The 15,905-nt window shown below is 41.4% G+C and overlaps 1 protein-coding gene across 1 annotated transcript; it reads right to left on the reverse strand.

Annotated features, from left to right (window-relative positions):
- Positions 1-51: 51 nt before the first annotated feature.
- efna1a (ephrin-A1a) lies at positions 52-13,023 on the reverse strand. The gene is made up of 5 exons (XM_043217531.1): positions 12,732-13,023; positions 2,685-2,980; positions 1,827-1,892; positions 1,637-1,726; positions 52-1,506 (listed from the first exon to the last, which is right to left on the reverse strand). The coding sequence occupies exons 1-5, from the start codon at positions 12,827-12,829 to the stop codon at positions 1,382-1,384; spliced, it is 675 nt and encodes a 224-aa protein (XP_043073466.1). The 5' UTR covers positions 12,830-13,023; the 3' UTR covers positions 52-1,381.
- Positions 13,024-15,905: the final 2,882 nt, after the last annotated feature.

The raw sequence follows: 15,905 nt of genomic DNA on the forward strand, positions 1-15,905 counted from the left end.
TATTGATTTTAGCATTCATTTGTGTTTACCTTTTTTTTATTTCATATTGTTTTATTAGACACGGGCAACTCCATATACCCCCAAAACTTTAGATTATTAATATATATTCTTAATATTTTGCCTTATTTAGTATCGTTCAATTATCGATACAAATCAGTTGAATTACTTTACTTGGGCTGTTTTCTGCATTAAAACCCTTCTGTTGCCTTCCTGTTTTCTGTTTGTAATGTGTGTGTGTGTGTGTGTGTGTGTGTCTGTGCGCTTCTCATTGATTGTGCTTGGCAGTTTAAATGCTGAGGGTGCTGATCTGACCCACCGTCCCGGGACAGACTGTCACGTCTCCTCTGTTAACACACACACATTCGAGAGGCAGTGTGCGTTTCTGGACATATCAACTTCTCCTTTTTTTGCCAGCTTTTCTTCCTGTCTTTCATCTGCATACACACGAATCCAACGATTCTCCCTCTTTCGCTCACTCTCCCTTTCTCTCTCTATCACACAGTAAACATTTTTGCTCACTATATACAGTAATTTGTTCTGCAGCACACCTAATAATTTACTAACTCTCTAAACAACGACTGTACATAAACAACACAGCATTTGTGAAAGGAAGTGTGTCAGTGGGTTTGGTAAACAGTATCGGATGCCCCCGTTTTCAGCTGATAGGGTGCCGGCGCTCAATCTGACATACTCTATTTACTTCCTCGGACGTCCCATCACAGGAACCGGCACCATTTCAGTGGAAAAGGGGTTTGCGTGTGTTCTGTGCTGAATTTCCAGGTTTAAATCCAGGTACAGCACACAGTCTTGTAAAATCGTGAGAAAGTCGTGAGAATAAAACCCACTGAGCTGATGCTACATAAATTAATACGAAACTCAATTATCTCTCTGGATCAACAAAACATGAGAAAACAATGAAAAGGTTTGATCGCTCCGCTCCTTCACGAGAAGCTTTGTGGTCTTTGGCTCATTCTTGACTTGAGTCCCCTCATCATGACTCTCGAATAAAGGGGTCCATATTTGAAATGCATGCTATACTGTTTCAGTTTGTTCTTATCCAGGTTTTGTGTAGTCCGGCGTTAATATGAGGAACAAAAAATGGAAAGGGGAAAAAACAGATTCCCTTTGCCATGAACATTATTTCCAGAAAAATACTGACGTCTCGTTTTTTTTTTTTTTTTTTAAGTGTCCAAAGTTCAAAGCCCTCTTCATTAGAGTTACGCTTCTCCACCGGCACCAGCGGTGTGAGAGAGCTCCACTTCCTGTACGGGTCTCCCAGTGACCAGCACTGAGATGTAAAGAGCTACCCCTGTGTGCTTCCGTCAACACAGGCCGCTGTCATTGTAGTCTTTTGTAAGTGTAATTTAGTCCAGTGTTCATCTCACTGTAAGACCAGCAATAATAAAATAGGGAGTAGGGTTGTGAGAACAGTCCAGGATGCTATTGAAATGGCGGAGTTTGTCCGCATGCTTTTCTGTACTTCAGGAAGAGCCACAACAGGATCATCTGTAATAGGGAAGCGATAAATATTTAGTAGATAGTTAAAGCCATTTATCATTCATACTGGCAGCGTTTAAAATGCTTAATGTTACAAACATTTATATTTTAAACGAATGTTCTTTTAAATTGAACATACCTGCCGGTAACCGATTAGACGGTGTGTGAGCTCCTCCCCCTGCACCCACTTTAGCTCCGCCTCCCGTGCCGACCCTGGCTTCTTGAGAACCTGAATGGAAACAGACACTAGTGAATACACATATCGACCGAAACATGCGGTTTTAACGTTTGCCAATTCATCTGCGCACCACCAGGGCGGCAATACTCACCATCATTGGCGACTACGTCCACTCTGAGTCTCAGACACTTTTCTCCGTGGTGATGCAGTGGTTTGGCTGTGAGGCAAAAAAAAGACCATCAGGATTGAGGGAGATAAAAGGATAACTCAAGAGGGGTAAATGAGTAAATGAGTAGCAGACAGGTTAATTACAAAGGAGGTTAATAGTGTTAGACGTGTAGTGGCTAATCCACTTCTCGCCATCTGGACCTGTGACCTGTGTTTGATCTCTTCTGTTACACTTGTGGAGCTGTACTCGAAATCTTAAGGCGGCACACTACCACTAGAGTTCACAGAGCTACATTTTAAACTGTGACAGTAAAAATTTGATTTAACTGCAGATGACATTAGCTGACCGCACTGTCAAAACAGACCTAATGCATTTTTATCCACGAAACGCTCCACCTTCGATTGCCCAATGTTTGCACAATTAGCTTTTTTAGCAGTGTGCTTTTCCTAGAAGACTCTTAATTTGGGTTGGCGAATTTCGCCATTGTTAATTCTAGACCTCCATATTCCAGTCCACACGCTGGCTGAATTGCTCTCCTTGTGTTTCCGACTCCCCAAGGATAGCCTATGGGGATGCCAGAAAGACACGTAGCGGTTTTGCTGCCAGTTTAGCAGTCCACAACATGAAATGAAATGTATTCATTACTGTGGTGCTAAAGGAGGGCTCAAATATGACTCACAGACTTAGCATTCGGCGCATGGTTTGTGGGGCAATAAATCTATAACGGGTTTTCGGATGTTCAAAAGCATTTCCACCCCTAACCATTCTTCAAAACGATCCACCATAAATGCAACATTCATAACTTAAGTGCATGCTGACTTTTATAAGGCCTGTACTCACAGATATAGTAGTAGCTCTCTCCCTGCCGGAACTCTTTTCCCAGAGTGAATGGTGTGAAGCGCTGGAACTTCTCAGAGAACTTCTCGGGTGCGTGTGGGGCGAAAGGGTGGCCGCATTCCCAGCGCATCTGGTCATAGGACTGTGGGCGACAGGCGTCGTAGTCTTCACGTTCCACCATGTAGAGCACATAGCGCTGGGCGTCCTGTGAGGGCACTTCACCCAGTGGGTAATGAGGGCAAACAATGTCCAGGTAGTCATTTAAGCGTACCTCAACCGCATAGTTGTCCCATTGGAACCTGAAAGAATGAGCGATATTCGTAAATATTTTGTGTAAAAATATAAACACAGAATAACCTATAAAACTAAATTCAAGACAATGTCACGTTAGAGACCTGCAGAAAACGAAAAACACGAAAATGAGAACAAACTTCAGCGATGTCTGTCCCATCGGTGACAAGAATTCCTCATTTAGAGAACTTTCAAGGAGCGTCTGACTTGAATGCCAAGCCTGATGCAATCACATTTTCAATTGCCCTCGCATTGATCTACCATACCATCTCAAAGACGACCAGACGGCAAATCACAAAGGGACGGCGACGGGGAAGAAAAGACAAAAAACCGCGAACAATGGAAAGACAGATGAGTATGTTGATTTCTTTGCAGAAGAAGAGTCCAGACAGATGCATGAATATAGATTATTCTGAACATGGTTTCACTGATCGAACCACACGCTGGCCGCAGTCAGAGAACAGGTCATAGTCGACAGGAACATGGCCGTGTTGGCGTGAATGTGCGCAATGTATTGATCTCGTTTGTCTCATGAGAGGAGTCTTATTTACGCAAAGATATTAGCAATCTGTCAGGTTGCATCACCAGTTGATGACTATTGACTATCTGCAGAAACAAACTCACAAACACAAATGGAGAAATAAATCTGCGTTTCGTCAACACTCCCTTACTCATTACAGATAAAAACACACACTCCGGTTGACGGAGTCATACACACCCTGTCTACGCCACACTTCTCCCTTTCATTTGACACACGGAGGGAGGCGACGGAGACAGTCTGCCTGTCTGCTCCTCTCCACGCCCTCCCTCTCTCCAGCATTTGCTTCATTCTTGGTTCTGCTCCTGTAGCTCCTCTGGCAGTATGCTATCTCTGTTTACGTGCTGCCCACTGATAGAAGAACGCCAGAGGTAGAAAGAATGCCCTCGCTTATTTATTCATCCATCCATCATCGGATGCCACTTTAGCTTCCATATGTTTGTTTCTGAGCCCGGCTCAGGTTCAGACTTTTTCATTACGAGCTCGATTTCAGGCAGGCCTCAAATCATCTATAAAAACTTTTTGGGATCCCCGGGTGCAACTTTTTGGATGGTGATCAAGTTTGTGCTCTAAAAATGTTTTAAAAAAGTAGTCTGAAATTTGCTATTAATGATCTTGTTAAGGCTTGCTTGCCCTTAAAGTTGTGATTAAATGGATGCAGTGAGCAATCATTTCTTTCATTTTGTGATGTACAGCCGAAGGTAGCTGTTAAAAGCATGCATTTGATCGAAAAATAGGTTTAAGCGGACTAAATGATTAGAGAATTCCTTCTGACGTTTCATCGGTATAGTTGAGATGTTTTCATTCAAGGTTGTATCATGCATTGTTCTCAATGAGATCAATAACATGCTCCAAATGCCCTTGTAGCGGTCTAGAAGACCCTAGCAACCACACAGCAACACCCTGGCAACCACCCAGAACACCCTAGCTTTATGGGAGTGGGTCTTGCTCGAGCAATCACTCCTCAGATTCTTTTTTCTGAAAGTGTAATACTCTTGCTAATGGAGTAAAGTATCAGTTGACGCTGAAATATTGGAACACAAACCTCTCAAGGGCCTAAAAAAAAAAAAAAAAAAAAAAAGAGAGTGCAAAGGCACTATCTGGGATCCTCCTAACTTCTGGAGAATTTCAGCTTTCCTCCCTGTCTGCTGGAAACAGCAGTAGCGTTATTTCCCAGAGTGGGTGTTTCAGTCGGTGTGTGACAACATCCACACGTCTGCTCAGTGATCAAAGTCTCCAAAGTCTGCCTCGCTCTCTCTTTTTCTTGTTTGTTGATGGGGGGGACCCCTTGGTCTTAGGACAGACGATCTGGCTCCAGACCTCTTCTAGTCTTACACACACACACAGCCCTTTTAATTGGCCTGCTGCTTTCACTCACTGCTGATCCAAACACACACACACACATACAGAACTGCTAAGCCAAACTTAGCACTCCCAGTCACACACTTCAATTCTCTGGAGGCTGTAAACGGGAGTCACACACTGATGCATCTTTGTTTGATGAATGTAGCAAATGTACCTCACCACCAATAATAATTTACATGTCTTGCATTCTTTAACTGTTGTCACCAGATGCTTGGAAGCAGGCATCTGGTACACCGGCACACACACACCCCGTTAAAGCCCTGATTAAAATCTGTTTGTGGTATGGCCCCAATGTGTTCATCAAAAGGGGGTCGGGAGGGGGGGCAATTAAAACACAAAGACTGGAATTAAAGTGGTCCCAGAGGGGGGCAATTATGCTGCTCCCCCCTCGGCCCCCGGGGGCTGGGAGTCAGTGGGAAGGGTGGGAGAAAGCAGTGGGGGATGGACCCCGTCTCAATACAGGGGTCAGCGGGTGCTCCCGCGCCAGTGTCCTTTCAAACGCTACAGTTACTTTATCAATGCCTTTATTCATACAGTAGTGCCATTCGCTCATTCTTGCATCATTCATCACACATACTGGGTCAAACTTCATCTTGAGCATCCACAGATGAACCTAAATCATTTATGCTTTGTGTTCCAGGCTTCAAATGAGGCTCAATAGTAGTGTTTGGGTTTAACAAAGGGACAGCTGAAACATTAAAAATGCTCTTATTTTCTCAGTTTTAATCTTGCATATACATATATATATATAAGTATTATAAAAAGAAAACAAAATTACAACCCTGTTCTATCCTTATCTACTGAGCAAATAAAATTTTTTAATGAATTAACTTTGTGCTTGAATTCTGAACAGTGAAACCTGGCAGATACGGTTGCTTGTGAGTCACGTCCGTGCTTACCGTAAAATACAAATAGCTGACGTTTTTTCATCCTGAACTCATCTTCCTGTACATATAGTAGTGGAAAGATCAGTAGAAAGAACTGGCTTGATGCCAAATGGGCGACTGGGTTAATTTCAGGTCTCTTAATCTTTAGTTCAAAGTTTTGTTTTTGTTGTTCTTTTTTAGCCCCTCTAAGTCTGTCTATCAATTGGTCTCTCCTCCCTCTCCCTCTCTCATTTCAACACTCTATCACTTGCTGGAATGTCGGAGCTCAGAGAAAGGGGGGATGATCAGCGGGGGGGGGTGAGGGTGAGGAAATACTCAGAGTCAGCAGCGCAGACACACACTTTCACACACATATGCATGGAAGTTGATTAATAAGTTAACATTCTTCCCACATTCACCTGTTTAAAAGAGAAGGTCTGAGGTATTTAAACGCCCACCCACACACAAACACACACACACATATGCACTCGCTCCAACAATAGGGCCGCCAACATCCCTGTCATTCGATCTGTGATCTTTTGTAGCTTTCACCACCTGATACTACAGTCTAAACGGTAATTAATGAAATTCTGACCCCGGCTCTGTTCAAATATCCATCCTTCACTCTTGCCCGCACACCTGCGTTGGCTGGGTAAAACTACTGTGTCATTAGCCCCTGTCGCTTTAATTCAGCGCTAATGCAGGCGGCGTTGTTCCGGGTGACTGGTTCGGAATGCAGTGTGGCAGGATCATCGGGTGCTCTGTGCTCCGGGATTACCCGGCCTAGGTTGCTGAGGGGCCAGGGGCCTCATTCAGTTTAATGCAAGCAGAAAGAGAGAGAGATGAGGGGCCCATAGCAAGCTCTTTTATTGTTCTGAAACACAGTTGGAGCGTTACAGTGGAGCGGTTCGGCTGGAAAAGCAACAAAGGCTGGAGGGAGACAGAAAGAGAGTGAAAGAAGGAAAAAGGGAAAGGAACTGGTGAGGTGGTTCAGTTTGGAAAGGAAGGTTTTGCCTATATTTTCACACACACACCAAATGTTTTGTACTGTGCAGGTGTAAGAGAGATAAAGAATGCAAAGAATGGGAAAAAAAAGAAAGCAAGGAATCCTTTGATAAACCAGAACGGGCCGCTTTTGCGCTTGTCCTCGTCCTGACTCGGACCAGACCAGCTCTTTCATCTTTTCTTCAATCCATCCATCTCTGTCCACTCTCTCGGTTCGTCTCTCACCACTCAATAAGCCTGTTTGATCCCCCATTCATTCTCCCTCTGGCCCGCCCCCCAGGCACTCTCGACCAATCAAAGAGCAGCTCGCTGGAATTTGAGGCATGTTGGTTAGTGACCTATGCTTGTGGACACTAACTCTGGCCCTTGCGATTGCCATGGCAACCAAATCTGACCGGTTCCCCCATTCGTAACATATTCCACACCAGGCTTTTTCAATCGATCTTGTTTACATACATCTTATCCCCATCAATCTTTTTCCTTCCCTTCAAATCGCTCAGTCATTTGTCTCTGAGCACCATTGATCAAGTTGTCAAATTTGCTTTTTCAAACTCATTCCTCTTTTGTGAAGAAATGGTAGTGTGTGATAAAGACCTACTGCAATGTTCCCTTCATTTTTTTAAACCAAAACAATATTGGCTCTGTATACATTTTAAACTCTTTATTCGGAGCGTCTTAAAAGCTGACTTAGCCTTATTTGTCCAATCTGTCACTAATTACAGACCGGTCAGCTGTACCAACTGGCTCTGCTCAGCCCTGATGTCCTCTTTAAGATAAATGAATTACATAAATTTAAGAAACATGGTAGCCCTCGGTGTGAAGGGAAACGAGAAGCACACAAGGCGACTCATATCGCTATGAAAATGGCTTCAGTAGTTCCTTGCATTGTTTAGGAATTAGCCATCCTGCAGGGGGGAGTGGTCTCCCGCACGTCCCGTAATAAAATGCGTGCAACGCGTCGTGGGAATAGACCTTCATCTTAAAAAAACAGTCCATTCAAGAACAGTACAAACAACGAGAGTGCGGAGACAAAAACCACATGGGGTTGAGACTGTGACAACAACTCAACAGCACTTCCCCGACAAATATTGTGATCGTAAAGCGCTGTTAAATGCCTGTTAAAAGATCGAACGGTGTTCTTAAATATGACAGGAACTGATTAAACATCAAAAGAGGTTAAAAATGAGGTGAAAGGGACATAAAGGAACGATTCTGGGAATCGTTGAAGAATGTGACAGCAGCGGTATGATAAAACAGAAAGACTAGATTATTGAAGGTGAAATGAACAAATCATTTGAAACAAAGTGTGTGAGAAAGCCACGAGTGACAAATGCGAGGCGGGCGCATAGGCGCATGTTTTCCCCCCTATAGTGAGGCGTAGACAAAACGATCACTTTCTCAAGCCCTTTAACTCGTGTGAATAATAATTTACAGAGTATGCAGGCGTACGAGGAAGTGTGTGTATCTGAGACTTGTGTAAGAAGTGGGCCGCTTGCGTGCGCAAGTGTGTGAGAAAGGTATTGTTTATTGTACGCGCAGGATGTGCCATTTTCCCGGGAAAAACACTCGGTCAGGAAACTCACGCTCGACGAGGGAAAAGGCCGTCTCCTCAACCTCTGGCCGGAGTTCATTTGCTCACTCATGTTTTTGAACTCGCGATACGATGCACCTCTCAGGATTTGACAAACATCACATATTTCACACATTATATAATGTAGATGTAGAAGCATGTAGATGCTTAAACGCGTAAGGACCGCCGGAGAAGATTATCATGGGTCAGCAATCGGCAAAAGAGACACAAAATCAATTTCACAAGAAGAAAGATTAAGAGCCGATTACTATCTGGAAAAGCGACGGAAGCAGTAAAAAAAGTCAATTCTGTGGAATGGGTTTATATCTTAAAAATGTTTTAAAGAGATAGTCGTTCCAAATCCATAGGACTTCTTTTCATCTTCAAAACACAAATGAAGACATTTTTAATGGAACATGAAAGATTTCGGTCCTTCCATTTAGGAAGGGCTTTAAAAAGTTCGTAAAAACTAAATACCATTAATTAAGCTGCTTATTTTGAGCGCTTTGTGTGATGAACACGTTTAATTTAGGCTTTTATTCACACCTAAACACTGATCGGAGTACATACATAAGAGTTAATCAAATATGCCACTTGCTTAATATTTATTTCCGTTTCAAAGATGAACGGAAGGCTTATGAATTGAGAGCGACACAAGGCCAATTAAAATTTTTGGATGAACTAACCGTTTAAATGGAAATGTGTACTAAACCAGTTGGAAAACATACTCGCAATGGGCTTCTTGTGAACGACGGCTGCAGATATCGCCAGAATTCAGGGAATGGACAGAATAGGTATGGAAAAGGTGAAAGGGGGCAGAAAAGGGGATCAAGACGGGCTCCGGTGGTAATGGCTGCCAAACCCGATAAAGAAAAGCAAAAAAAATCAACACCTCTTTTTCTTCCTTCTTTCACAGAAGGAAAGGAAATAAGGACAGGAACTGAATAAAAGGATGAAAAGCGCTGGCGTGTATGGCTGAGATAAAAGGTAGAGGGAACGAGGGAGAAGGCAGACGGGAGATCGAGAGAGAGGTGGGCTCGAGTGGCGGCCTCCCTATTTGAAGACCACCAGAGAGAGTGACAGACTACAGAGAGTGAATGACACTTCATCACTCACTCTCTCACAGTCAGCGAACACGCACACACACACACACACACACACAGATCTGATGAGTTTAATGCTAAGTGACATGCGGACAAAAGCAAAATGGCACTTTATCACCGGTTTCTATCTCCACTTCTCCTCTCCGCACACATTTACAGACTCGCACGGTGACAGACACACCGCATGAATGCCACTTCATTTCGGCTGTGAACTCTGGCCTGCAATTGGTCACACTGGTCCCTTGGTTTTGTTCCACTGCAGATCTGCTGTGGGAGCGTGCTAATTTGGCTGGAACGTATAACAAAAAAGCACTTAGCTGGCAAAACCCCACAAGCAAAAAAAAAAAGCCCTGTTCCATGGAAGAAGAAAAAAATACCAGTGAATGGGACATTTTGGGTAGAAAACCAAGAAAGCCCCATTTCTGGCTGAATTAAACCATGTAAAAGGCCTTTTTTGTAGGGCGAAACAGTAACACAATGGGGTGATCGCGGACAAGCGGAGAAGAAACCAAAATGTGTGGAGGTCGGAGAGTTTCGGGGGAACTGATGGGATAGGGGCAGAGCGAAACGAACGAGGGAAAGAGTTAAAGCAAAAAGGAGCAGAGGAGAGGTTGAACTTTGTACCAGTTAACCATGCGGTACGGGGCACACAGCCAGAGGAAAGGGAGGAGGTTTGGGAAGGACAGGTAGGAGAGAAAGAGAGGCCGAAGAAAGAGAAGAAATCTCTATAAGCCTTTGAGTGCTAATAAAATAACAACAGCAACAATTACAGAAAAGCTTTAGAATCCATAAGTGATATTAAAAGATTAGTTAACTCAAGTTCAGTCATCATTTACTCACTCTCAAGTTGATCCAAAACCATAACGTTTTTCCCCCGTATGTGGGATATAAAAAGAGAAAAAGCAAATAGTGGATAAGCTGCTCTTGCTGTACAATTACAATAAATGCGGGCTTACGAAAAGCATAAAAAAATTATAGTAAAACTGATTCATATATTCCAAATTTCCTGGCTTTTATGCAGTGGCTTGAGTGACAATCCAGATCATAGAGTTGGTAAGTATGAGATTTATGAACGGATCGGTCAGACCAGTTTTCTAAAGTGAATTGAAGAATTCATTGAAAAAGTTCCATTCGAATGATTCATTCACGGACTTTGGCTTCATGTGTGGAACTTTCATCAAAAGTAAAACTAGGATGGATGTCAACATTTTTTAGCGAATAATGACCCTCAGAGTCTGTTCCTCACACAAAACTATCACGCGAGTTCAGAAATCTTGGAATATAGTTGTTTTATGATAATGATACATTGCTTTCCTTCACTTTATGGTGAATAAATTATTTACTTTTTAATTTTGGGTGAACTATTATTACTAGTGGTTAAACATGGAGAAAAACAGCCTCTACGGGAGTGAATAGCGAATTTAATAGAGGAAGTTTAGTTAATAAATATATGAGTGAGTCAGTAAATCATAAACAAGGGCTGGATTACAACCGGGACACTCCTTAATCAGCTCACACCTTCCAGTTGATCAACTATTGACTGAGTAACACTACAACACATGTGTTTCAGCAAGCAGCTGCAAGCACAACAAGAACACGCTCCAACAGATTCAAACATGCACACTTACACGACCAACAAAAAAAAAAAAAAAAACAGGCTCAGCTGCAATGGTCTGTCGACCCTGAAGTCAACCTTCCCCCAAGACTTACATGCACACCCAAACACACACGCACACACACACACACACACTCAACCTCCTTATATGCTTAATGGATTAAATTTTGCATCTTGCATCTGCAGACAGACCTGCAGATGCAAAGAAAGAAAGAAAGAAAGAAGGAGTGCAGGAAAATGCACAAAGAAATGCAGAAATATAGAAGGAAAGAAATGCAGGAAAACAGCATCTCCCCAGCCCCTCTAGTATTTCTATGAAAACAGGATTAGATCACAGAGAGAAAGAGAGAGAGAGAGAGAGAGAGAGAGAGAGATAGAAGGAGGGAAAGATTAAGATATGGAGTAAAAATAGCAAGTACGTGAATTACACAGGCGATAAAATTATCACTGCTGTTTGGACTTTGACGTAATCATTAAGCTACATTTGCTGGAGAAAATGCTTATTGTTTTAAGAAGAGTCAATGGGTTAAATGTGTGTGTTTATGCTTTATTTAATCAGGTTTCATTTTGTTATCAGCCAATCCAGTCTCACTGCCTTTGGAGTCTTGAAAATTTGAACACCAATTGTTCAGAGACGACAAAAATCACTGCTGAAACTTAGTATGTTCCTACCTTTTTGCCAGGTTTAGCTTTGACACACTTGATCGATTTGAACAAATCACGAAACATTCAAATACGTTTTTTTTTTCTTTTCATTTAATTACTTTATTAAAGCAGGCCTATTTCTTGTATTATTCTCAAAACACACAACATTAATATTTTAATATTTAGTTATATTTTAGGTTTTGCTATAACATTTCCCACACGCTCGAAAAAACAATTGCACCTTGTACCATCTTGCGTAGCGCCTCTGAAAAAGTTCTTCCTTTCAGTCAATCGCGAGCGCTCGGTGAGTCGGTTCAACAGAATCATTATAAAGATCCAGAATCGATTCGTTCGCGTCTTTGAGTTTTGCAATCTCTGCTCTGCGCGTTTCAGTCAGGAAAGACGCTCAACATTCAACACCTCGCTGACGTTCTTCACGTCAAAAAAGTCCTGTCAGTTTCCTCGTATTTTTTTGTTCACCCCTTCGGGTTTTCCCCAACACGAATTATCACCACCACATTGCAGAAATAGATAATAACCATAACTACTGCTGTTACTGTTAAGATAGGCACGGGGACGAGCACGCACACACCCAGCAAGCATCACTTCTTGTTCAGAGGCAGATTTGCTCATCATCACATGTACATGTACAGGTAAACAAACATTCAGTGATGGGTTGTAGACAGATTATGACGCAATAAGAGTGTCTGAATTATGCAATCCGTTACAGGTAAAGATGTAACAACATCACAACGTCAAAACGCGGACACGAACAAGCACGAGTCTCTAACTCCGACCATAAGATAAAACCCGCACGAGACGCACAGAAACATTCACACGAAGATAAAAAAATAAAAATGTTGTTATAATTTACTTCGACCATGAAAAAAAAAGTCATACAGTGTTAGGGTTTGCAAAATAAATAAATAAATAAATAAATAAATAAATAAATAAATAAAAAGTTACTAATAACTAGCAGTATTCAAACTATTTTATACTCGTTGTCACATATTAAAAGAAGGGAAAGGTAAACATATAAATAATTGACTTACTTGGGGTTGGTACTATTCCAGAAAACAGTGTGTCTCTCAGCAGAGGCGAGCGAAACGCAGATACTCGCTGCGATGCATAAAAGCCACATCAGATCCATTATAGAGTCTCTGCGATTCAATCCAAATGAAGAAATTAACCGGCTACAGCTGAAGTTTCTTCTAAAGCCCTTTTCCGTACAAAGCAGTGTAGCTCTGAGCTGTTTTTGAGTTTGCTGTATGCTGTTAGTACTAAGCGCTACGAAGATTGACAGTAAATCAAGAGATCCGTGTCTATTATCTTTCTGGTCAGTACTGAATGAAACTTTCTTCGCGTCGCTACTTGGTTTTGTTGAAAAACCTCCGCGCAAGCCACGCCCCGACGCCCCGACAGCCAATCAGCACGCAGGCGACCTTCCCATGACAGAGAAGCAGTCGATCGCCCTCTACAGATGCATTGTAGCTCAGACCGAGGTTGGAGAATTGATTGCTAACATATTTTCTGAATAAACTGCGAATAGAAACTATTCTTAGAAAGCCGACGTGGTTATGAAACATCATATGATTAAAAATAAACGTTTTGTAACGACTGCCTCCGGCCATTCAAAGGACATGGCTGGATTATGCGAACTGAAGTGTCAAGGCCCCCCTTTAACACTTAGGGTACAAATGCTTTCATCTTCTCCAATCAACATTTTTTTAATAAAGAACAAGCCATTGACACTTTCACAGAGACTCGAAACGCAAGTTAGACTAGTCTTTGGCCAATCCAATTAGGTCCGTCTTCACTTGTTATATTTGATGAATCAGCTTAATACACACAATTAATTAACCTCCCACAGAGAAAAGTCAAATGTTGCTAATATAAAATCATACGAACCGATAAGCATATACATTCAGAATATGCACTTGATTTGAAGTTCTTCCTCAACATGGAAGTTAATTTTTACATACATGCAGGCCACTGTGTATTCGAATATCCAAGACATGCAGCTTTTTGCATAGTCTACCGTAGCTGTGCATTAAGATTCAATGTAAAAAAAACCTGCTGTTTGCTGTCCGTACTTATTTAGAAAATCATTTTTATTCTAGTAAAGGTCTAGTGTGCATCTCGCATCTTCAATCTAGTCCCACTTGCTCACTATCACACATACACACTCTTGACTGTGTATTGCACAATACACTCTGTCTGTTGACAGATTCAAGAAGAGCCAGCAGGCGTTTTAGCACTCTTGTCAAAACAGCAGTTACTTCTGCTGAATGCTAATGCATAATTCAAGCACCTCTCATGGAGCAAATTGTGAAGCTCGAGTCTCCCCTATCTCTCTTTTTAATAATGAGACAAACCCAACATCGACTCAACCCACCAAGAAATAGAAATATATATTTAATAAATCATTGGTATTGACTTTATTAAACTCAGGGAACATCTTTAATCTTTTAGTTTCGATACTGGTCAATATTTTTTTTTTCCAGGTACAGTTTGTAATTCTGTGTCAATACGTCAAAGTTATAGTTAAAATATACAATATTTACATCTCGCTCTTACATAACAAAACCAATAAAGCTGTGTAAACCCCTTCAGTCACGTGTCAGTGTTTCTTTCAGTGCTACTTCTTTCTTTACTATTTAATGTGTACTTTTAAATCATGTTTTATGGTGTGCCAGTCACCTCTATAGTTTGATAAAACTTTGCCTCTAATTGAACTTGATTTAAAAAAAAAAAAGGTAACCAATATATAAACAAATGAAACATTTTTACTGCCAAAATGGCACAATAAAATAAAAAATTTCCATTATCATAGACTCATTTTCACAAACACACTCTATAGGTTTCCTCACCTCTCTGAAATATATTCATGACGCATATCCATCAGGATCCAGTCAGATTGGTACAACTTTAGCCTTCTAGTTCAATCCAGTTTGGTCCTGAAAGTGAGGTATGTGATGTCTGCAACAGCTGTATGTCCTAACAGGTGAGCCAGACGAGACAGGTAAGGAAGCAATAATATATATATATATATTCACCAAAACAGACAGTCACTTCCTGATGAGCATTCAATATTGCACAACATAAAGCAAATGAATCAGGTTCCTGATGTCAACCTAATAATTAGTCAGTGTTTGTTTATGAGAATCAGGGCCTTGGCTTTGGTTTATGGTGTAAGGCAAATCTATTTGCTCTGTTTCAAAGCCTAGTGAGCAGCGTGTGTAAAAGTATTTTAAGGCTGAATATGTTCTATAATTATATATACATATGTATGTGTGTGTGTGTGTGTGTGTGTGTGTTTTTGAGACATTTGTCCTGCTCTTTGTCTCATAAGGCATTCCATATCGGTCATTTGTGAGGTTAGGATGCTGGCTCTATAAGTATTTCACTAGGTTTTGGAACGGAGCCACTGTAAGCTTGCTGTAACGTGTTTATTTCTTGGGTCTTGTCCTGGTCTTGGCATCATAAAGATGAACTTTTCTGAAAATGTTACAGGGAACTGATTTTCCTTTTTTTTTTTTTTTCTTGTACTTCCTTTTTTTATGCACACTGCTCACATTGATCAAAGACAGACAGAGGGGCCAGACTGAAACAATGCCGTGGCAGTCGTACACAAACGATATAGCTGGATGTTGGCACTAGTTTTTAGCACGGACGACATCAGAGCCTGTATTGCATATTTACATTGTTACGTAAAGATGATGTGAGTACATATACGCTCGATATAGACCCCGTGTGTAATATTCTGAGATACATAAAAAGGTAATATACTCTAGGGAGAAACATTATAAAACCTTATTCTTGATACCAAGGCTTTGTTTCCAAGAAACAGATTCCTGGACTATAAAAGGTATTCAAGAGGAGAATCAATGTCAACAGTGACCTTTAGCCCTGGGCAAAGTTTAATCTGTGAATGGAGAACTTTTATAAGCTGTCTCAATGTGCTATATCTTTTTCCAAGCTGACAAAGTTACTTGCACAGAAATACCCGTATAAAGGTTTCCTTAAACAAAATCTGACACAAAATCTACACTCTTTTTTTTTTTAGAATTAAAGGCAAGCACCTTTTTCTCTCCCCCACAAAATGCAGAATAGACCACTGAAGCTTGACCTTTTTTCAGAACAGCTAAATAAAAATACAAATAGACAGGTTTCGCCCACATTAAGTGAAACACTGTGAGTGCCTAGACAGCTTCTGCTGGCATTGT

The sequence above is a fragment of the Puntigrus tetrazona genome, chromosome 19 (genome assembly GCF_018831695.1).
Source record: "Puntigrus tetrazona isolate hp1 chromosome 19, ASM1883169v1, whole genome shotgun sequence".
Taxonomy (NCBI): domain Eukaryota; kingdom Metazoa; phylum Chordata; class Actinopteri; order Cypriniformes; family Cyprinidae; genus Puntigrus; species Puntigrus tetrazona.

Bases quoted from the DNA above. Each gene is read 5' to 3' on its own strand.
- efna1a (XM_043217531.1), bottom strand. From the start codon at position 12,829: ATGGATCTGATGTGGCTTTTATGCATCGCAGCGAGTATCTGCGTTTCG. The intron at 2,981-12,731 runs GTAAGTCAATTA...TCATTCTTTCAG, and splicing joins TGGAATAGTACCAACCCCAA to GTTCCAATGGGACAACTATG. The intron at 1,727-1,826 runs GTGAGTATTGCC...GTTTCCATTCAG, and splicing joins GGACGTAGTCGCCAATGATG to GTTCTCAAGAAGCCAGGGTC.